The 22,890-nt window shown below is 41.6% G+C and overlaps 1 protein-coding gene across 3 annotated transcripts in view; it reads right to left on the reverse strand.

Moving 5' to 3' along the window:
• FRMD4A (FERM domain containing 4A) overlaps positions 1-19,194 on the reverse strand; it is a 606,410-nt gene extending 587,216 nt beyond the window's left edge. For 2 of the 3 annotated variants that reach the window (XM_044228296.1, XM_044228297.1), the window contains exons 1-2: positions 19,113-19,192; positions 18,301-18,412 (exon numbers count right to left, since the gene is read on the reverse strand). In XM_044228296.1, the coding sequence (XP_044084231.1) occupies positions 18,301-18,412; positions 19,113-19,174 (174 nt within the window). In that variant the 5' untranslated portion in view covers positions 19,175-19,192. Of the gene's footprint in view, positions 1-18,300; positions 18,413-18,863 lie in introns of all 3 variants that reach the window. The other variant, XM_044228298.1, reaches the window with a different exon arrangement.
• Positions 19,195-22,890: the final 3,696 nt, after the last annotated feature.

The raw sequence follows: 22,890 nt of genomic DNA on the forward strand, positions 1-22,890 counted from the left end.
ACGCATGAATAGGTAAATTACAGAGCTTAGCAATTGGATACTCCTTTTTATTTGGCCCTTAACCATTCAAGTTTTCTATGTTGATTTCTCAATCTGTTTGTAAAGTCACTGAAGGTAGGGACTTATAGGGACAACAAAACTGTCTTATCAGTTTTGTTGTATGGCCCTCCTCATTTTAAACAATTATCAAAACTCAATATATATTAATGGGTTATATCCCAATCCCAGGTATCTGCTTACTAAACATGTAAGGTGGCTTCTTCGTGCTTTCTGTTAAAATTAATGTAGTATGTGAGAAGTGCGATAAACCATTTTCTCAGTGGAACTAGAAGAGGAGGGAGCAATCTGGGGAAGGGAATGAAATTTGGGTATAATTCTTGGGATATAAAATTAAAAGGCCATCTGCCTTTGAGATGCAGCAGATGCGTAATTGATATTCACTGCTCATTTGCCTCTTGAATTTTGCAGACATTTAATGCTATAATTGTTTATACAGTAAGATTCTAAATACCCTTTAGAGAATAGTTAACTTTTCTTATAATCCTTCTATTTCCTACCAGCAGATAAGAATTGGTGCTTATATTCCTAGGGCTTTGAAAGTAGAATTTTTAAAAACAAATTTACATAGTGGCCTTTTGAAGATAGTAATACGACAATATCTATAAAAATTTCAAGTGGCTTACCCTTGATTCAGTACTCTCTCCCTAGGAATATAGTCTATGGGACACTCAAGCCATCTGCACAAAGATGGAAGCACATGAACGCTCACTGCAGGACTGTCTGTAAATACAGAATGTTGAAAATAGCCTCATGTTCATTAATAAGAGATTAAATAATTATGAGTCATTCATACAATATAATATTATACAACCTTTAAAAAGAATGAGGTAGCATTATAAGGACTGACAAGGAAAGATAGTGCATATAGGTACAGAAGGATACACAAGAATCTAAAAGATGAAGGAACTAGGGTGGCAGGCAATTATTTACATGTATGTATATAACATGTAAAAATATTTTTATTTTTAAAAACCAGCCAAACAATTAATTTGCAAATAAAATGGTGTTAGTAAATGAAAGGATTCAGAACCAACAATCGAAGGGCCAGATGTCTACCAAGAGCTTTGAAAATATCTTCACCATATTGCCTGTTTGTCTATATACTCATAATTAAGATTCTAATATTTAAAAAAGACACAGTGTTTATTCCATCTCTCCTTTCTCCCCTGTTGTTCCCCAGATTCCATTTCATAACTGTCATCCTTGGATTTGAACTCGTGTCCTGACTGATGTTCAGAGGATGCTGTCAACCGTGGCAACCGGGATGAAATAGGCTTAGGTTTTGTACGAACCACTCTTTCATATAGGCCACTTTTATAGAATAATAGTTTTATTTTAAATATTTTGATAACTTCCTAAAAATCTCATGTACTAAATAAAACACTGACATAGTCTATTCTCTTTACAAACTTGTCTATGTCCACACTTACCCTTAGCAGGTATTTTTTTGGTTCGCTACATAGCAGCCAATACCCTGAGCTTTCTTCTCTATTGCAAGAGCCTAAAAATGTCAGCTGCTCTCTTCCCTAGCCTCCCTTACAGCTGGAATGCTCTTGTGTGTTTCTCAGGATTCTTTGCTGCAGACAAGATCGACTCAAATTAGCATAAGTAGAAAGGCATTTATTACAGGGTATTAGGTAGTTTAAGAATTGGGGGAACCAGGTGGTGGGTACTGGAGAGGTCACGTATTGCATGGAGCACTGGGTGTGGTGCAAAAAACAATGAATATTGTTATGCTGAAAATAAATTTAAAAAATTAAAAATTAAAAAAAAAAAGAATGTATGGGAAAACCAGATAACCAAGGTCATTCCCCACAGACCAAGATGAATGCCAAAGCACACCTTGGGACCATCAGGGCAAAGACCGCATAGCATCACCCAGTCACCACCACTGACCCTAGACACTGACCGCCGGAACCTCCACAAAAGCTGGTCCCAAAGGACCTAACATGTTGCCACCTTGCTCTCAAGGACATTTGATCTGCAACTGCCACTTTAAGTCATTCATTTCTCTTTTCCTGCTCTGGTGCCAGTGAGCTTGCTTGGTGGAAGTCAGGTCACATGCAGGGAGGTTGGGAAATGCATTGTTTAGATCCCCAGCCTCTACAGTTTAGGAGACTTTGTGTAGAGGGATTGTGGGTGGGGGCTGAGTGAACCAATCTGCTACAAGTCACATAAGTAACTCTGCTCTGGCCAATTAAAAATAATGGGATGTGTCCTGGGGAACTTCTGGGAGAAATTTTCCTCCTTGATAGAAATAAAAAGACACAGGAGAGCTCTCTTTACTGTTCCTCTTCTTTTTGCTTTTGGACACAGGAATAAAGGATGTGAAGCTTAGAGTTTCTCAGTAGCCCCTTGGAGCCAGGGCAGGGGGAGGTATTGTCCACATTCCCTCCCACCTCCTTATATTGCTCATCTTTCAAAATCTCTGAGCCTCTTTCCTTGAGTCTATAACAATCCTCTTGCTTTCCCATCTCTGAAATACCCTCCTTGTTTCTTTCCACTCCTCAGGCTACTATCCGATGTCTCGCCTCTCAATTTCCTGTGTTCCCCTCTCTGTTTACTTGCTCACCTCCTATTCCCTCTTCATTCACTTGCAAACTGGCTCCTGATTTTATTCTGTTTATGAAACATCTCACCATAAGCTCATTGTTGCCTTCCTGACTGGCAAATCTGGTAAGTATTTTTCAGTTTTTAACTTCCTTAATTTTTCTGATGCACTTGATAGGCATGATCACCACTCCTCTGTCTTTCTTGAAGAGAAATTCTCTTGTCATCCAAGACAGTATGTGTCCCTGGACCTCCTTCCACCTCTCATTCTTTCTTTGCCTCTTATGTGGGCTTTCCTTCTACTCCCTACCCTTCCATTGCCTCATGCATGGTTCATGGCTTCCCCTGCTCTGCACTCCCCAGGTGGTCTTCATCCTCATATTGTTCTGTTATCCTGCTGTCTGCATACTGATGATTCTAAATATGTACGTCCAGCCCAGAAATCTTCCCCAGCTTCACACACATACACCAAACCATGGCTAAGCCCCTCCACTAGAATGTCTTGCAGGCCCCTCAGAAGAACCTGTCCAAAACAAAGGCGTCATTACTCCATTTATTTATTTATTTAACTATCTTATTTATTTATTTATTTGAGAGAGAGACAGAAAGAGAGGGAACACAAGGAGCGGAGAGTGTGAGGGGGAGAAGCAGAGTTCCCCACTGAGCAGGGAGCCTGATGCTCGATCCCAGGTCCCTGGGATCATGACCTGAGCCAAAGGCAGATGCTTAACAACTGAGCCACCCAGGCGCCCCATCATTACTCCTTTTAAACCTGTTCTTCGCCTGATTGCCACCTTCTTCCTTACCTAACATCATGATCTGAGGTCAGCCTCGACTCCTCCTCTGTCTCACATTTCCAATCAAAATCTAATCAGCTGCTGATTTTACCTCATCATTTCTTACTCATATTCCTACAACAGTTTTCTACACATCGTTGGCAAAATGGATTATACAAATGCAGCATGATTATTTCATTCTCTTGTCCCAAACTGTTCAGACGTTTCCAGTATCTACAGGATATGGCTCAAGCACCTCAGCAGAGTGTAGTCCTTCCTTATCTCTCTAACCTTGCCCCTGCCTGTCCCCGCTTTGGATTTTAGTGCCGGAACTTCTTAACTCCTTGACTTGTCTGAAATATATCTTTCAACTGTATGATCTTTTACATTTACCAATAGTTTTTAACTCTGCCTGAAGCTCTCCCTTTATCACCTAGTCTGTGCCTTCAAGCTCAGGTACCACTTCTTAGATGGCTTTACTCATTCAACAAATCATTGGCACTTACTATGTTCCAGGCACTGAAAGAATCCATGGTGAACAAGATATAGTTCCTGCTCTAAAGGAACTTACGATCCACATACTGACCTCCTTCATCCTCCAATTCTGGGTTGAGTAGGTTGAGTGCCCTATTCTGTGCTCCAGTTATAGATACTATAGGCTGTTCATGCAGCAACCACACTCCCCTTCTTCTCCCCCACCCCCACCCTTTTACGTAAGGTAGTAGGAACTAACCCCATTCCAAGCTTCAGCAGTAGATACTGATACATCAAATCAAGCATGGTGATTCCATGTCTCCTGGCTACTGATTAGTTCAGGATCTCTTGCTTAAGCCAATCAATGCCTGGTTTTCCTCTCTAGAGGGGAGATTACTTGAGTTGGCCCACTTGAAAAGAAAGGAAAAATTCCTGTTCCTATTTTAGGAAAGATATTTCTTTTCTCCCCCAGACTTGAACAAAGAAGCATATTGAGCAGTTCCTGTTGGCAGCCATCTTGTGACAAAGCCCACAAACAAGAGCAGAGCCCAAAGATTTAAGGGGGTTGTAGGTGAGAGTGGGACCAGAGGCATACTCTAGAATTGGCTTCACCTCTGGACTCAATATACAAGCTAAAGAATTTCCCTATTTTAAATCCTGTTTGAGCAGGGAGTCATTACAAATGACTCACCTCCATCTCCCACTTGAATATCTCATCCCTGCCTTTTCTTCCATTCCCACTGGGCCACCATTAGCTCAAGCCCATGTTATTGCTGGCCTGGATGACTTCCATATCTTCTTATACAGGTTCTCCTCAGATCATCCCTTCTTTGAATCGATTCTCTATATTACCTGGATAGTGATATTTCTGCATCCCTATGCTGATCATGTCATTTCCTGCTTCAAATCATTAATGTCTATTAGTAAGTTCATGACAAAGTTCAAACTCATTTATTCAGAGTACAGTTTGGGTCTGTCCCTAGCTGAGATTTTGTCCTCCTCTCCTCTATTCTTTTTTATCTTCCCTATTCAAAAATGTTACATAGTTGTTGGAACACGTAACTCTCTCATTTGCATTTGTGTATGTTTTCCCTGTAGCTGGAACTCCCTACCATCATCTACCTATCCACCTCTAATCCGTCAAATCTTACCTGAAACAGCAGTGCCATGTAGAGATTCTTGCTCTGTGCTCTCACATTCTATCGCACTTTGATGTCTTCTTTGTCATAACATTTATCTCACTGTGTTGGAACTCTTTGTTTATTAAGGCCTTTCCAACTAAACTCTAAACTTCTTGAGAGCAGGGACCAGGTGGTATTTACACATATGTCTACATATCCTCATTATGCTTCCCATAATGTCTCTCTGATTGCAACTTTCCATAAATGACTTTTTAAAAAAGAAGAGAAGGGGATGGGAGGCGAGGAGAGGAGAGGAGGGAAGGGAAGCTTCAAATTGTCCTGCCCTCAGTGTTTCATGCCTTTGGAGTGTGTATCAAAAAGGCTGCTTTGTTCAGTAATTGTGGGGAACGGGGAGGAAACAAATAGTTCCCGATACAGGTAATGTTCATGTTCCCAATTGTAGCAGCATATGGCATTAGTTGTAATGGCCTAACATAAAGCATTCCCAGACAATATTAATGACCAACTAGGTTAATGACCGAAGACTAAGCCTCAGGCCATGAACGCATTCTCCTTGTCATTAATCCCTGGAAAATGACCTCAGCTGTGTTCATTACAGCTCAATTATGCTCACACTCCTCACTAGGAAAGAAGCATTTCAGCCTAATACCAAGCTATGTCCCTTCTTTTACTTTGACACACGGGCAATAAAGATACAAAACAAATTATGAGTCCAAACACAAGGCATGGAAAGGAAGAAACACTACAGTTTATTAACTCCCAATCATCAGCTGGAACTAAACCAGAGAAACTTTGAGGTCACAGAGAAGGCAGATCTGACCATTCATGATTCACACCTTCTCTGGGTGTTCTTTTTTTTTAAGATTTTATTTATTTATTTATTTGACAGAGAGAGAGAGATCACAAGTAGGCAGAGAGTCAGGGAGAAGCAGGCTCCCCGCTGAGCAGAGAGCCGGATGCAGGGCTCGATCCCAAGACCCTGAGATTATGACCTGAGCCGAAGGCAGAGGCTTAACCCACTGAGCCACCCAGGCGCCCCTCTGGGTGTTCTTTGAAGGCATAACTGAGAAACGCTAAACATGTTACTTCTTAGATGTTTAGAATTTGAATAAAAATCTAAAAACTCAAAGGTAACTTTCTGCCAATAGGCAAAAACTGGGATTCTTCTAATACCAACTTATCATTCAATCAATAGTTATGGAATTCTTCCTCTGAGCAAAGTTCCATAGCCAAATTGTGAATAATTCAAAAAGGATAAGACCCTCAAAGTCCATGAAATTAAATTACACAGAATGAACACCCATTGTGGTGGCTTTAAACATATCATAAAATATGTTAGTACCCTTTCACCAACAGGTGGGGTCTAAGTGGGGACCAATCTAGCCATAGTGACTTGTTTGTAACAAAGAAAATGCATCAGAAGCAAATCTGTGTGACTTCTGAGGCTACCTCACAAAAGGTCATACAGCTTTACCCTGGTAGCTCAGATACTTGGTTTTGGACCCTGAGCTACCATGTAAGCTGTCTAGCTTCCTCAAAGCAGCCATATTGTGAGGAAGCCCAGGTCATGTGGAGTTTTCCTACGTAAGTGCTGTGGTCCAGCTGATTGCAACACCCAGCACCAGCCACATCAGTGCAAATGCCTCCAGGAGATTTCAGACTCCAGCTGTCGTGTCATCCCAGACTTTCACTCTTCTCAGGTGAGGCTCCACACATTACAGAGCAAAGACAAGCCGTTCTCACTGCCACCTGTTGCAACTCCTGACCCACATAACTGGTGAGCCTAACAAAATGGTTGTTAAGTCACAGAGTGCAGAGTAGTTCCTATGCAGCCGTAAGTAGTAAGCAGAACACACACCCAACAGATAATAGTGCTTGGTAAGAGGTGACATGTGCACATTCCCAGCCCAGTTGTGCCCTACAAGAACATGGGAGGAGGTACAGTTATCTAATGAAACTGCATTTAACCTGCATCTAGTGAAAAATCTCTGAGGCTGCTTCAGTTAGGCCAGGTGGTACATTTAATGTGAGGAAAATTAATGCCCAAGTCAAGGTAATACAGACCTGGTACAAATGTGGCCTGTATCACAAGATAATATGAACTCTTGCTGACCATGGCTTTTAGAACACCCCTTGCACAGGTGTAGCCTTCTGTTCTTTTCTCCCTACAGTCTTTCTTCAGGATTCCTGGGTTCCTAATCTCATTCTCAGATCTGCCCCTCCAAATCTAATCACTGACCTAAGTGACCATGATCTCCAACTGCCCATCAACCATCTCTGCTAGGAAATCCCATTATTTCTTCAATGCCTTTAACTTGGTGGTCCCATATTAACTGCAGCCTTTTTAACTGCAAACTGTATTTCCCACCTTGATGCTGTTCCTGTACCACTCCCTACAGCTCTGGAATCCAACACTCTGTAATCCTGGCTGGCTCCTCCCTGTGCCTGGGCCCCACTAGCAATCTATCCTATGGTCTTGATGATGCTGCCTTCAGAACATCCCTTGAATTCATCCACTTTCCTCTTTTCCCACGGCCACCACAATGCTGCCTCTTCACCTTCCACCTGAGTTAATCCATTTGACTAAACTGAATAGCCATTCTTCCTCCCATCTCCCCAATGCACCTTGAGTACCATCACCAGATTAAAATTCCCAACCCCCACACTAGCTAAGTCAGTCCCCATTAAAGAACGCAAAGTCTCGTAAATTCCTGTGGCTCCAGTCCAGGTACTCATGGGACCATTTGCAATGTCTTCCCTCATTTAGTCCTAACTTGCTCCACCTGAAGTCCTCACTTCCATAATGCAAATCCTCTCCTGCCAAGCCCTCCTTCCCACCCCCACCTCTACCCTCATCTGATCCCCATCACAGTGGTTTATTATTGTTTCCTCCTGAATCTCCCTCATTATGTTGTTCCTTTTCCCAGAAAGATACTCTCTCCCTTTCCTCCCCCACCAAAAATAAATGTACCCTAAACTAAGAATATATCCAAAGGAAATGAAAAAAGGATCTCTAAGAGATACATATATATTCTCATATTTATTGCAGCATTACTCACAATATCCAAGACATTGGCTAACCACAACAACCTAAGACATCGACTAACCAAGACGATCTAACTGCCCATTTATGGGGGAATGAATAAACCAGATCTCTCTTTCTTTCTTTCTCTCTCTCATACACACACACAATAGAGTATTACTCAGCCACAAGAAAGAAGGAAATTCAGCCACTTGTGATAAAACGGGTGGCTATTGGGGACATATTCCTAAGTGAAAAAGTCAGAGAAAGACAAATACTGTATGGTATCATTTATATGTGGAATCTTAAGAAATGAAACTTACAGAAAGTAGAATGGCAGTTACTAGGGACCGACAGTGCGGCAAATGGGGAAATATTGGTCAAAGGTACAAACCTGCAGTTAGAAGATGAACAGGTTCTGGGGATCTAATCATCTAATCTAATTTGGGTGACTAGAGTTAACGACACTGTATTATATACTTGAAAGTTACTGAGAGAGTAAATTTTAGATTTCTTTGCACAAAAAAAGAAATGGTAAATATGTGCCTGATGGAGGAGTTAGCTAATGTTAAGGTGGTAATCATACTGCAATATGTCAGTGTAACAAATCAACATGCTGTACACCTTCAACTTACCCATTGTATATGTCAATCACATCAGTACAGGTGGAAATCTGCACCTTTCTACTGGCTTAAGGTCCTTTTCCTCCACAGACCCTGTCATAACTAGATCTCTAGGTCTTCCTCCCCTATCCCTCCCAGACCACTCCTCTGAATTCCTTTCTACACACTGTTGGTACCATGCCCTATAATGGGGGAGCCCATTTTCTCTCACAAGGTCAGTGTTTCCTTTAGGTACATTTCTTTTGTGATATGTAAGCTCTGGAGCAAGACCCATGTGTCTTAGGATGGTCCTGTGTTAAGCGGCCAGAAGTAATTAAGCAATACTTTAATTTACCGATTGTATTTAGTACAGTGCAAGGTGCTGGGATGCAATAAACTCCCACAGGTCCTATGGCTTCTACCTTGACTGGAATGTCCTGCCCACAACTTTCCACCACTATCTCTTTTTTGCAGTCACCCTTCAGTTTCTTCAGAGAAGGCTCCCTTGATCACCCACTTTAAAGCTGTCACTCATCATCATTTAGAATTTGCTCTAGAACAATTACCACTCCCTGATATTTCTGTGTGTTTTCAGTGTACTTGCTTTTTTTTTTTTTTAATTTCTCCCCAGGTAAGTAAAAGGACATCAAAAACCTTGTCTGTCCTGTTCACTCTATTATACCCTTCATGTTAAAATAGTGTCCAGAAGATAGTAGGTGTTCAATAAATATTTGCTGAATGAATGGACAAAAAATACTCTATATTGTTGATGTGCTCACATTCTATTAAGGAAAACAGGTACAAAAGTCAAATATCATATAGTAGTGTTAGCAATAAGTGAAATGATAGAAAATATAAATATAAATGATTCCTTCCTTCCTCAGGAAGAAGTGAGGAAGTGGAAAGAGCATTTTCAAAAGTACATAGGCTTGAACCAACATGGTGTTTCTGTGGGACAGGGGCCAGCTTGGTCTTTCTCAGGAGCAGGAACAGACCAACACTACGAAGGCACCAATTCTCAGGAGTGGTGGGAGATACAGCAGGGCATGGAGTTAGATAGGGAGGCAGAGGTTGGAGGTGAAGTGACTAATATGTATGTTAAAAAGCTTGATCACTTTGTAGTGTATATAGATATAAAGTTCTAATTTTATACATCTGAAACCCTATATACTACTATATACCAACTTTACCTCAATTAAAAAATAAAAAGCTTGGGGCATCTGGGTGGCACAGTGGGTTAAAGCCTCTGCCTTTGTCTCAGGTCATAATCTCGGGGCTTAGGTCATAATCTCGGGGTCATGGGATCAAGCCCCGAATCAGGCTCTCTGCTCAGCAAGGAGCCTCCTTCCCTCTCACTCTCTGCCTGCCTCCCTGCTTACTTGTGATCTCTCTGTCAAATAAATAAATAAAATCTTTTAAAAAATAAATAAAATAAATAAATAAAAAGCTTGAGGTTTATCCCATGTATAATCAAGTATAATCAGGATTTTAGACCTTCATTTTAGAAGAAAATAATAGACCTAATTAGTAGCAAAATCAGAATTTCATTTTATAAATATCACTCTGGAAAATATACAGAGGATGGACATAGGGAAAAGAAAACAGAAGCAGAGATCCAGGTGAAAGAGATTGTAAACTTGATCTAGACAGGGAGAGGGGCACGGGCAGGAGGGGCCAGATTACAGAGAAAAGAGGGAGCAGAGACAACAGAACCTGGACATAACTGGACAAGGTGGATGAGGAAGAAGGAGGAGTCAATGGTGAATTCTCGGATGACAGGCAAAACGGTATTACCACCAATGAAAGACATGTAGACCAAGAAGAAGGTCACAATTTCTCTATGGGGTGAATTGAGTTTGAGGCATCTATGGGACATACAGGAAGATAAACCTGATAAGCATTTGGATTGCTAGTCATGAGAAACCTGGGGGCAAGGCCTGAGCCAAAGACATGATTAGGGAGTCATGAGTGTACAGATGAGAGTTAAAACCATGGGCATACATGACATTGCTTGGGGAGTGGAACTCGATCTACTGCTCAGGAAACGGCTTCTCCAGGTCTGGATTGAGAGACTAGCATTTCAATGTCCAGGATTATAAAAAGCACTCATTCGTAGGAAACATGGGTGGCAGGCCAATGTTACCTTGACATTGGAATTTAGGCTTCTTATACTGTATATATACCATGGTTTTAGTCAAGCATGTTTCCAGGACCTTTGATTATGACCAGGCTAAATACCATATGTTCCATTTGACTTCCTACTTTGGCATAGAATTCAATGAGATACTGTTACCTGCACTAGTAACATATGCTCTCCAAATGACTATTAAACTTTGCAAAGCAGCCAGACAATTAATTTTTAGCAGAGATGCACTAATAGCCACCCAATCATGTATAGCAGCCTGAATGGCATGCATTTTGCATTTGCCAGAGAGAACATATTGCAGCCCATATTTCAGTCATCTTCCCTCAGAGGTTAAGAAAATTTTGTTAGTTAGTCAAGACAGGAATGCAAATTTAAATTTGCTCATGATCGGAACAATTCACCTGATCCTAGGAGCATCTGTTTTTCTAAAACAACTGACGGATTGTTCAAAGTGGTCACTGACTGTTCAGACACCGGGATGCAGAGAGGTTTGGGCAACTTCTCCTTTTAGATTGACTGTGGCTCATTCAGGAATCCAATGAGGTGAGTTTGGGTGGATGGTAGTTTCATATCATGTTAACATGACGCGAACAATTGCTAATACTGACTGCATATTTACTTTGATCCAGGAACAGTGCTAAGTACTTTATCCGCATATCTCATTGAATTATCCCAAATCTTACATGGTAGCTATTATTATGCCACTTTACAAATGGTGAAACATTTTCAATCTAGAATAAACTAGACAATTGGGCTTTTCCATTTGTATTTATTTTGAGGGAAACTGAATCAATGATTTAGGGTTCACTGATGCCTTTACCCACCTGACCAGTTTTATAGGAGCCCTATACTGGTATACAAGATATAAAGACCACTAATGAGCATCTGTTGTGTTTACCTTGCTAGGATTCATTCCTCCTTGCTCTTTTCCTTCTGGAACTCTTCTATAAAGAGTTCTTTTTTCAATCAAGTAAAAGAGCTTTTTTCCTTCTGGAACCTTGCCTTCCCACTCCCTGTTGATTCAGGTGGAGTTATCAGCCAACTGACAAACCTTTCTCCTCACAAATCTAGACATAGAAGCCAACCTGCTCGGTCAGCGAACCCATCTCTGGACCCAGTGACTGGCCAAGAGCAAAACCTATTAGCCAACAGTGCCAAACAGATGTTAAGAAATCACTTTGTAAGGAAAGTCCTGCTCTTTTATCTGGGCCCACTAGCTCCAAGAACAAGTAATCCTGGAGCTGCTGGAAGAAAGAATCTGCTAGAGCCTAAAGACATGGAGAGAGGTAGGGAAACAGGGTCTGAACTCTGTCACCCAAAGTCCTCAGTCCAGCTTCTCCTGGAACCACTTCCATCGCTGGACTCCCCTTTTACATCAGTCAATACATTTCCCCTCCATGTTAAGATTGGTATGAGTTGAAATCTGTCACTTAAAATTAGAAAGACATAAAATGAAATAAAAATATAGTCAGCAAAAAATTATCTAAGAGAGGGAGTATGACTCATTGATTTTGAATTTCACCCTCTGAGACAGATAAATTTGTACATTGCACACTAACTACAAATATTATTAATATCAGTATTTCAGACATATTCATTAGGAAATTTCACTTTAGAAGATAAAAAACATAGTTTAAGAAGGATTTTACCTACTGACTTAGATATAACAGTTACATAAACATTTTCCAGGGATGTTTTGACAATCAACCAACTTTAAATAAACAATAAAAGTAAATGATACTAAGAACCCAACCTACTATAGACCTGAACATCCAGGGCCCCTGTCTGGATCCCACTCTGTTCACAGTGCTTTAGATGGCTATGCTCTGTATTAACACATAATTATTACCCTTTGAATTTCCATAAAGGTGGTCAATATTACATTTTCATATGTATGAGCTAACCATTATGGAAACCATTACAATTAGCCAAGCCATCTTGGGCAAGCCATTTACTATTTCTGGATCTCAGCTTGATGTTATAGTAGAAAGATATAGTATCTGTCCTGACAGCATGCACAAAAGCACTTTGAAAAATATAAGGATTATTATCATTAACTCAAGAGCAAGATTCCCCAAGACAGACTTTAATTTTATCCTATGCTTTTTGCCTTTTGTAATCTGGAGAAAAATCCATGGTTTTAGTAGAAACTCCAAATAGATACCTGTCACAGGTCAAATTTAGAGGAAAATGAGGTTGTAGTTATACAACTAGGACCTTGGTCACACCCTTAGCCTGCTTTTCTGCCCATGTAAGACTTTGTCACCTCTAGGAACTCTGTCCAAACCAGTCTACTTTCTAACTCCCAACAAAGTCTGGACTCCATCCTAATTCGTTCACTCATCTCACCTCAGATTCATTCTCATCTACCCTTTAACGTGTTACTAAGCTTGAACCAGTTTCCCCACTCTGATAGGGAGTGCACCCCAGGGCTTATTTGGTTACAGATTATGCACGGTCTCATTGCAGTTCTCATGTGATTCTCTGCAGTTGTCCTATAAATTCCTTGTTGTTATAATTTCCATGTCTCTACCTTGTCTTTCCAATTAGTTTTTAAGTTCGCTAAAGCTAGTGACTGCCTTGTATTCTTCCTGCACGGAGTACATACTCAGCAAGTATTTGTTGGTTGATTAATAAAGAAAATTTCCAAGTGAGGAAAATATCTGAGGAAAGAAGAATCAATAATAAAATGAAATGAGGGGCGCCTGGGTGGCTCAGTGGGTTAAGCTGCTGCCTTCGGCTCTGGTCATGATCTCAGGGTCCTGGGATCGAGTCCCACATCGGGCTCTCTGCTCAGTGGGGAGCCTGCTTCCCTCTCTCTCTCTCTCTGCCTGCCTCTCTGTCTACTTGTGATCTCTCTCTCTCAAATAAATAAATAAATAAAATATTTTTTAAAAAATGAAATGAAATGAAACTAGAGAGATAAAGTTTTACAAGAACAGATTATCAACTGGAATCTATTCAAAACAGACCAGAGACCTAGTCTATTCTTAGTCTACTCAAAGGAATCCCAGAAATCGGAAATCAAATTTTGAGAAATGGAAAGAATCTTCAAGATAATTTAATTCGCATCCTTCATTCACTGAGAATAATCACTCACTAATTTCTTTGACTTATCAATGGAAATTTTTACATATTTAATTTTGCTATTATAAAACTTGACTCTTGGCAATTTTCTTAGAAACAGAGTCCAAGAGAATGCAACCTTGAGAACACAGGAATTCTCATAGATAGAAAAAGATTTCTTTTTCTTAGAATCAAACCAGATGTCTTGAGCCAAATGTATGGTATCAACTTTTAATTTAAATTATAACATGGAAAAGAATAAAGATAAATAAGAAAACATCACTACTCACCTAGTGCAGAGTGGCTCAGAAGTAAGACCCCCCGAGGGGCTAAATCCAAAGTGTTAGAAGATCCTGGTGGTCAAGTTCTTGAGCTTTGACATGGTATCAAAGAAAGCCCTGGGTTGAGTATCAGAAACCCTGATTTTGAGACTTTGCCCCATCAATTTCTTATGTGACCACTAACAGATTTTTTCAGATTCTGATTATCAAAAATTTCTGTCTTAACACCAGGATTGTTGAAGGGATTAAGTGAGATAATATATGTCAATATAATTTATAGAAAAGCATAATTTGCATTATTGCCTGGCTAGCTAAGTTACATTAAAAATATTTTAATCTAGCTGTCTGAGCTTTCAGAATCTAAAAGCCAAACATCCTAATACCACCTCTGTAGCCTCTTGGTTATACATCTCTAAGCTATCATTAGAGAAATGATCAACAAGTCCCTGGCTCTAGCACATTCCAACCCTTAAAGAGTTCCCTAAACTCATGTGATTTCAGCAAAAGACACATAGCCAAGAGCTTCCTGCTCTATAATTAGTCACATCAGGCTGGAGGCTCCCCACAATGTGTTGAACACAACACTGTCTTTTCTTGCTTCCCAAGATTTCTGCAAAGATAGAGGAGGCAGGCTTTTCAATGGCCTGAAAGGTGGTCTTTACCACCAGCACCTGACCTCGCTCTGAATCCACCCTCCCTTGGTTGTTTGAGGACCTCCATCTTGCATGGACGCTCCTCTTCCTCCCACCCTGACTCTTCATTGGAAGAATCAGTGAAATCCACCCACCTCAAGACGGTCAGCATCTGCTTACAACCCAGGCCCCCTTCCAGATGCCCCACAGTCTGCACCAGCTTAGAAAGTTACCTTATGTACTTTTCAAAAGTCACCTGCTCTTGTCCAACAGAATAAATCAGGCTCCCATGGGATAGGATTCCAGACAGCAGAGTGTGAACAAACCCAGATGATCACCTCTTCCAGCAAATAATATCAAACACTTTTTCTGGCATAAAAGCCATACAGATGGGAACAATTCCACCATCTTTTTAAAAATTAATTATTTTTTATTAATATATAATGTATTATTTGCCCCAGGGATAAAGGTCTGTTAATCGTCAGGCTTACAAATTTCACAGCACTCACCATAGCACATACCCTCCCCAATGTCCATAACCCAGCCACCCTCTCCATACTCCACTCCCCCCATCAACCCTCAGTATGTTTTGTGAGATTAAGAGTCCCTTATGGTTTGTCTCCCTCCCAATCCCTTCTTGTTTCATTTTTTCCTTTTCTACCTCCCAAACCTCCCATCCTGCCTCTCAAATTCTTCATATCAGGGAGATCATATGACAACTATCTTTCTCTGATTGACTTATTTTGCTCAGCATAATACCCTCTAGTTCCATTCATGCCGTTGCAAATGGCAAGATTTCATTTCTTTTGATGGCTGCATAGTATTCTATTGTATACATATCTTAAAAGCAACACTGTCATAGGGTACAAATAAGACATAACGCTGAATAAAGCATTAGAGTTGCCTCTGTTCTAGACATATTCCTGGAGGTCTTATGTTATGTTTAACAGAGCTTAAAGGGACTCTACAGATGAGCATGCCCCCCCCCACCCCGCCAAGTAAGCAAGGGCCACAACTAAAGCTCAGTGAAAGGATCACCTAGCTCACTCAGGATCGCCCAGTGAGCGGCAAAGCTGGAAACAGAGCACAGGGATCTCCAATTACAGATCTGTTGCCACCTGCAAAACCTAATTAATCTGTTATGCCCTGAATCATTTATAGTTTACACTGAATATAATGTCTGATTGCCTTCTTATTCAAAACCAAGAGGTGTGGTCAGTTGCTCTCCCCGAGTTCCCTACAGCCCAATGACTCCACAGCATAAAATTGTGGAATTGCAATCAAGCCACCTGATAGTCCCCTCTTCCCTAACTGGGTGTTTATGAGCTCTCACTCTGACCCTTATACTATGCTACTTTCTTCAGTCAGCAGGTACACCATCAATACTCGAGACTGACTGGCCGATTGATTAGCTAATAAATAATAATGTTTACGCTTCCTTACTGAACTCACAGCCAAAGCAACTGCTAAATGGCTTCTTTTCCTCCTTTCTTCCCTGTTGACTTGCTTATACATTTTGGACTCGTCATGTGATAGGTTGAGAAGCAATTATTTTGAGATTCACTCTTAAAAATGAAAAAGGCAACAAACGTGAAAAACAACACATGGGAAAATTCACCCGAACCAGTCACGGCCCTGAAAACATGCACTGACTACGGTTATACATGGTGCTCCAAGGTTGTCTAATCTAATGGTCCATCATGGTATCGAGAGCTATTTCCCTGGCTTCTGAGAGAGACATACACGCAAACCTTTAATCTGGGCAGGAGGTAAGCACGAGGGATAGATCCAAGGGCAGAGGCTGCTAATACACAGAAAATAAAGTCTGCTGCAGACACCTCCAGGGCAGCACCCAAAATATTTGAGAGTACCAGGAAAAAGAAAGCCTGAGTGTATGTGTGGCAGGAGCAGCTGGACCAGGATGCTGAGCTGCATTCTGTCTGGGTACTGAGGATTTATCCTTAGTGTTCCTAGTAAAACAAACACATACCTGATTGCTCAGAAGCATGGGGAAGAAATCAGAACAGTAACTTGGAGGCAAAGAGGCCCAGCTCTCCCTAAAGCTAATTTTTATGAACACATTTCTTCTCTATATTAACATAACAACCCAAGACTTATTTCTATTAAACAATATTAGATAATATGCATACCTGAATAGGGGCATATGTGCCTATATATTTTTTTTTTTGCAAATGACTCAGACTTCCAGTTTTCTGGAATCTCTTGGTCCTCATAGATACTGCCACTGCATGCCTGCCACAGTCAGAAATGCTAAGATGTTTACCATCCACATACATGACCACAGGTAGACAATGGAAAATAAAGGATCATTAGACAATACAATTATGAGGAAGGGAGAGGAGTCAAGGATAATTTCCCCAGAAAACAACTTCAATTCTTTTGAATACTTATCTCCCAGTAGAATTGGAAGTCAGCAGAAGCCCATGAGATCTCAGTCATTTTAAATGGCTCTGTGGCCTAAATGACATTTGGGATAACCAAAAACCCTGATATTTACCCCTCTTAATCTGACCTAGCTCATCACTCCGGAGGCATGTTCCCCACTGGTTCCTCTTCCAAGTGCTCTTAATAAATGCATCAGGCCTCATAAAGCTGCATTTCCCCTTCTCAGTCAGAAAACATGGATCAATATACACAGCAGAAGCACTTATGCTTTGTTCGTAAAATCTCCTGTGCAACTGTTAGAGCATTCACACACCAAGCCTGATGCGGGCTATTTCCGTCAACATTACCCTGGCCTATGGGCTATCCAGCGAGGAGAGGAGGAGCAATATGACAGTAAAAGCAAACTCTGAACCTAAATCCTAGCAAAAAGTCAGTCAGAGTAAAGCAAGGTGATGCCAGTGTCCCTGTTTGCTTAGATATGCTGAGTGGGGGCCTTCTTAACATGACGGAAATCAGAGAAGTTTAAAGTAGGTCAGTGGTCCACACACTGGCAAGTGCCTGGACAAGGCCTTTGCCAGTGTCTTCCCAGCAATCACAACTGGGAGGTGAGCTCTGCAGTACAAGTGTTAAAAAAAGGCCACAACCTCCTCAGCTGCTTCTACGGGGAAGTCTGAGTAGACACATGGGCACCTAGAAAGACGATCTTATTCAGATGCTCCGTGGGCAAAAAAATTCCACAGTTGCTACGAGAGGTTCAAAAACAAACAAACAAACACCATCACCTCAATTTCAATGTAAAAGGCAGTGGGACAGGATGCTGAGAAGCCAGGGGGAGGCGTTGGTGGGAATCTATTTCCAGGGGCTCATAGCACCTGTTTGCAAGCATATCTCTCAAAACAGCATTAAGCAACAAGTTTCTAAAATGGCAAATCTAATGCTTCTTTTCTCTGAGAGTGCTTTGTCATGGCTGATACTCTCACCCAAGGAATCATTTCAAACAAGCCTGCAGGATAAAGCAGAGGGATTTTCCGCATGTCTGCAGCTACTGCAGCAGCCCACTGTGCGGGCAGGCAGGCAAGCAGGCAGGCTGGTGAGGCTGGAGCTGGGCGCTGCCTGGGCCCCACCTCCTCCCGGAGCACTCACCATCAGCAGGCTGAGAGCAGAGTCGGGCACCAGCTGCACGGCCATGGTCTCCGATTCCCATGCACAGTCAGTTCGCCTGGGCCCTGGATGACTGCGAGGCATCCACAAATACCTACAGCAAACAAGCCAGAAATCCAGACTCAGGGTGCAAAAGACTCAAGATGAAGACAGGCCACGTTTCACACGGTGGGGGGTGGTGGAGGGGGTGGTCAGGCGGATGTTGGGAAGAAGGGGTGGGAACAGTGCTTAGGGATGAAAAAAAAAAAGAATGAAAATAGGAAACTGCAGGTTATTTAAAGGTGAGCCCTCCCTAGCTTCACTAAGCTGCATGAGCACAGAAATCACATCTAACACAAATATAAAAGCTGGGAACACAGAATTTTTAACTGATACCTTAGCCTAGGCAGCAACTCTTCTTTTTAACTGACAATTAAAATAAAACATTCCCTATTGCAGATAAATCAACCAACCCGAACACCACCACTACCACCCCCACCCCCCGCCCCCCACCCCTCATCTCTCAGCAATTCTGCTGCATAAACATGCTGAATGTCACAACCTACCGCTTGCAATCTGGTCAGTGTCTTCTTTTCCTGCAGAAAGGTGTGTCCCTTTTGCAAAATCAAGTATCTGGGAGTGAGAGAGCCGAGCCTGACCAAAAGCATGAGGCAGTCACTGGAGATCAGCAAATGCCCTCATCATAACTGAGTAATAAGTCAGTTATGAAATGACCCCTTCTACCATCCTTAAATCTACTTTTCCTCTCCAAGTGGACTGGCCAGCTTAGTTCCCCGTGGGGCTAACATACTTACAAGGAACATGTAATTACACTGCCTGTTCTGTGAGCGTTCTGATCTCCCAGCCTGTACCACATGTACGCAGCAGACAGGCACCCTCTACCTCTCTCCCTCCCTTCCTCCCGCCCTTCCTCCCTCCCTTCCTTTCCCTCCCATCTCTCCACCAGGCTGCCTGTTAGGAATTTTGAAGGAGCCTCTCTAGCTCAGGGAGGTACACAAGGCTAATTTGTAGCAAGAGACACTGCTTGAGACAAAAAGGCAAATTAGCCTTGAAAATCATATCATGCAGCATTTTCCTTGGAAGATGTCAATGGCAAAAAAAAGAGAGGGAGGCTTGCCCAGTCTTGTTATATAATGAGTGGCTGAAAAGCCTTCTCAGAGTCAAAGATTTAAGAAAATTAAACACTTTTTTTTTTTTGATGAGCACCACCCAGCTTCTCTCTTCTTACAGAGCACAATTATTCAACTACATGTGGCAATTACTAATACTTCTCGTAATAGTTTTCATGTTCTCTTCAGATTTCTTCCTTCACTCACCTGCTGTATTGACTCTAAAAATTCCTTGAAATTAACTGGATAGTGTGAAATGTAAGAACACAAATCACCACTCTAAGTAAGAAACTTGGGGAGGAAATTAATCACCTTTACATGTTCCCACAGACAAGTATAGCTGTTGTCCTTCTATCATTCATATTTTAAAAGCATTTATCTGAATATCACAAAGTAAATGCTCAAAAATAGTCACTGAATGAATGAAAAGATTCCCTTCTCATTGTTTATCCTGTGGCCCAATGAAGTTGAACCTTTATTCCAGGTTGTCTGATTGGATTCTAATGCTTTTGACCTCAGGAACCTCTGAGAATCTCCTGCTATCAGGTGCTTGGAGATTGACAGCATGACCTCAGTCATGTGAATGTGTCCTTGAACTGAGCTCTCAGAATATTCTAGACTTGCTGGTGAGTTTCTCAAAAGAATTTTTATTATTATAGTAATCTATCATTTGACTATAATAATTTAAAGAACATATCTACAGTGTTATCTTAACCTTGCAGATAGCTTTCTAAATGTATCCAACAGATAAATGCTGAGTGCCTACTGTGTGCAGTGCTCTTTGATAAGCTTTGTAGAAGATGCAAAACTAAATCATATCCCTGCCCTCAAGGAGCTTTTTATCTGACAGATGCTGTGATGCCCAACAATCATATATGATACAAGACAATATGTGATAAATACTTGAAAGCGACTTAAAAACAGTTTGGGCTGCACAGAGTGAAGAAATTTTACTTTTTTTTTTTTTTTAAAGATTTTATTTATTTATTTGTCAGAGAGAGATCACAAGTAGGCAGAGAGGCAGGCAGAGAGAGAGAGAGAGAGGAGGAAGCAGGCTCCCTGCTGAGCAGAGAGCCCAATGCGGGACTCGATCCCAGGACCCTGAGATCATGACCTGAGCCAAAGGCAGCGGCTTAACCCACTGAGCCACACAGGCGCCCCAAGAAATTTTACTTTTGCCTTCAAGAACATGTTGATTTTTGGGCTGAAACTTGAGGAATAAGCAGAATGTATTTTTTGTGACTTGTGTTTTGTAATTCTATATGGACTATGAGCTTGTAAAACACAGAAAGCACAAGAAGTTAATATCATGCTACTGCAGCTGGGGGGTAGTGGGGGGGGGAGCAGAGAGGGTGTGCCCACAGAGCACACCAGGAGCAGCTCCAGGTGTGCCGGGGTGCAGGACACACTCAGGTAGGACAGGAAGGCCTGAGAGATGTTATGTCAACCACTGGTACGAGGCCCCAGCACACCTGCCTTTCTTTCTCTACACTTTGCTGAACCTTTGCCCAGATTCTTTACAGAGAAGAGCCTGCAGCAGATCTCACGTGTGAAGACATTACTGGGAGATGCCCTCTTAGGGCGGCAGGAGTGAAGGAGCTGGGAAGGAGAGGCAGGGAAGGGATGAGAGCAGCTACAAGGTGGTATCTATGAGCTGCTCACAGTAGAGCTGCTCAGTCATGAGAAAAGGTTTCTAGACGAGCATGTAACGTCATTCCTTGGAATAGTCCATCAGGGAGACAGAGGGAATTGCTAGTCTGTTCCTGCCTATCAACTGAATCTTGCTGGTCACATTGACCCCAGAAGGCATGAACTCCCCTGCACTCAGAGCCATGTTATACCAGATCCTGGTATAACACACCAGAGCAGAAACAGCAGAAAGGCATGGCATCTGAAGCCAGGAATGGAAGGAGATGCCACAGACTTTGTGGGTCAGTCAGATAGGACCTTGGTGCTGGAGCTGCTGATGCTCCGTCCCCAGTGTATATTATGAAAATTGTGCCAAAGCCCACCGCACATTCTGGAGAAGTCTGCAATGGCTGGGAATGCCAGGAGTTGAAATGATAGTGATGGCACCTAGGGTCCCACCAAGCAAATAGCTAAATCCCAGAGGCTAGTTGGGGTGGGGAGGAGTAAATCTTGCGTTGGGGGGTAGATGAACTGAGTCCGGTACAAGTGTGTCTATTTACATATATTACTCACAATGTCAAAAGTTATATCCTCAATTAAATATTCCATGGTTTTTCCACTTGGGTATTCAAATTTGCATATTCATATCTGTAATTCTAAATTGCTGTTTTTTATAATAGTTATTGACTTTCCTCTACTATCCCCCTACTAGAGAGTAAGCAACCTGACATCAGAACTAGGTATCATTTATTTCTGTGCACTCCTGTAGCTCTGAGTATCAGACTCAGAGAAAGGAGACTGTCATATCAAGTTGGGCTTTTATAAAGGTGCTAAAATGTTAAGTACAAAGAGAAAGGGGCAAGGATAGCATCCCAGCTATGGGAGTAGGCAGGTAGAACACAAGTAATTTGTAAGGAAAAGTAACAGCTGACAGAGAAGGAGGGAGCCCCAGAATTCCAGTGAATGGTGGCTACACAAAGATGCCAAAAGCTTTTAGTAGAGTTAGAGACATAGAAGTCAAAGTGGAGGAAGGCGAACCATAAGAGACCCTTAACTCTAGGGAACAAACAGGGTTGTGCAGGGGAGATGATAGGGGGATGTGGTAACTGGATGATGGGCATTAAGGAGGGCATGTGATATACTGAGCACTGGGTATTCTATGCAACTGATGAATCACTAAATTCTACCTCTGAAACTAATAATACACTGTATGTCAACTAAATTGTATTTAACTAATAAAAATTTTTTTAAAAAGAAGTCAAAATACAAAGGATTATAGAGCAGTATGTGAGAAAAAGGAGTTAATTAGTAAAAACAGACTCATCTTAAAAAAACAAAAACAAAAGCAGTGAGATAAGAGTCCTCTAATTCTTTTCAAAACCTTATCCAGAAAAACAAAAACAAAAACAAAAAACCTCATCCAGATCACAGAAGGTGTGCAGGACAGCAAGCAGTATTTTCCTCTAAGGAACTAAATTTCATCTCTGGCTTGTTATACCCAAGAAAGACACGTAATTCCTTTCAGTATAGTTCCTCAACTGAAGGGCAGTTCAATGTCATAGCTATCAAAAGTTACCAAAAAAAAATAATTAAAAACTTCTGTGTTTAATATGAAGCTGCTGTGAAGACACTGATCATTGCATCACTCAGAGTTGCCCATATAAACTGCCCACGTGAGAAATTTCTCTCAGCATTCAGTACCAGGAAGATGTCTGTCCCTCCTGAGGTAGCGTGAAGATGGCATTATCCTTGGAATGCTTGCTGTGACATTTTACTCTTGGGAACCAGAATGCCTACTCTGTCATTTACTCTGTGCCCCAGGGCAGGTACCATG

Source organism: Neovison vison, chromosome 12, assembly GCF_020171115.1.
Source record: "Neovison vison isolate M4711 chromosome 12, ASM_NN_V1, whole genome shotgun sequence".
NCBI classification, from domain to species: domain Eukaryota; kingdom Metazoa; phylum Chordata; class Mammalia; order Carnivora; family Mustelidae; genus Neogale; species Neogale vison.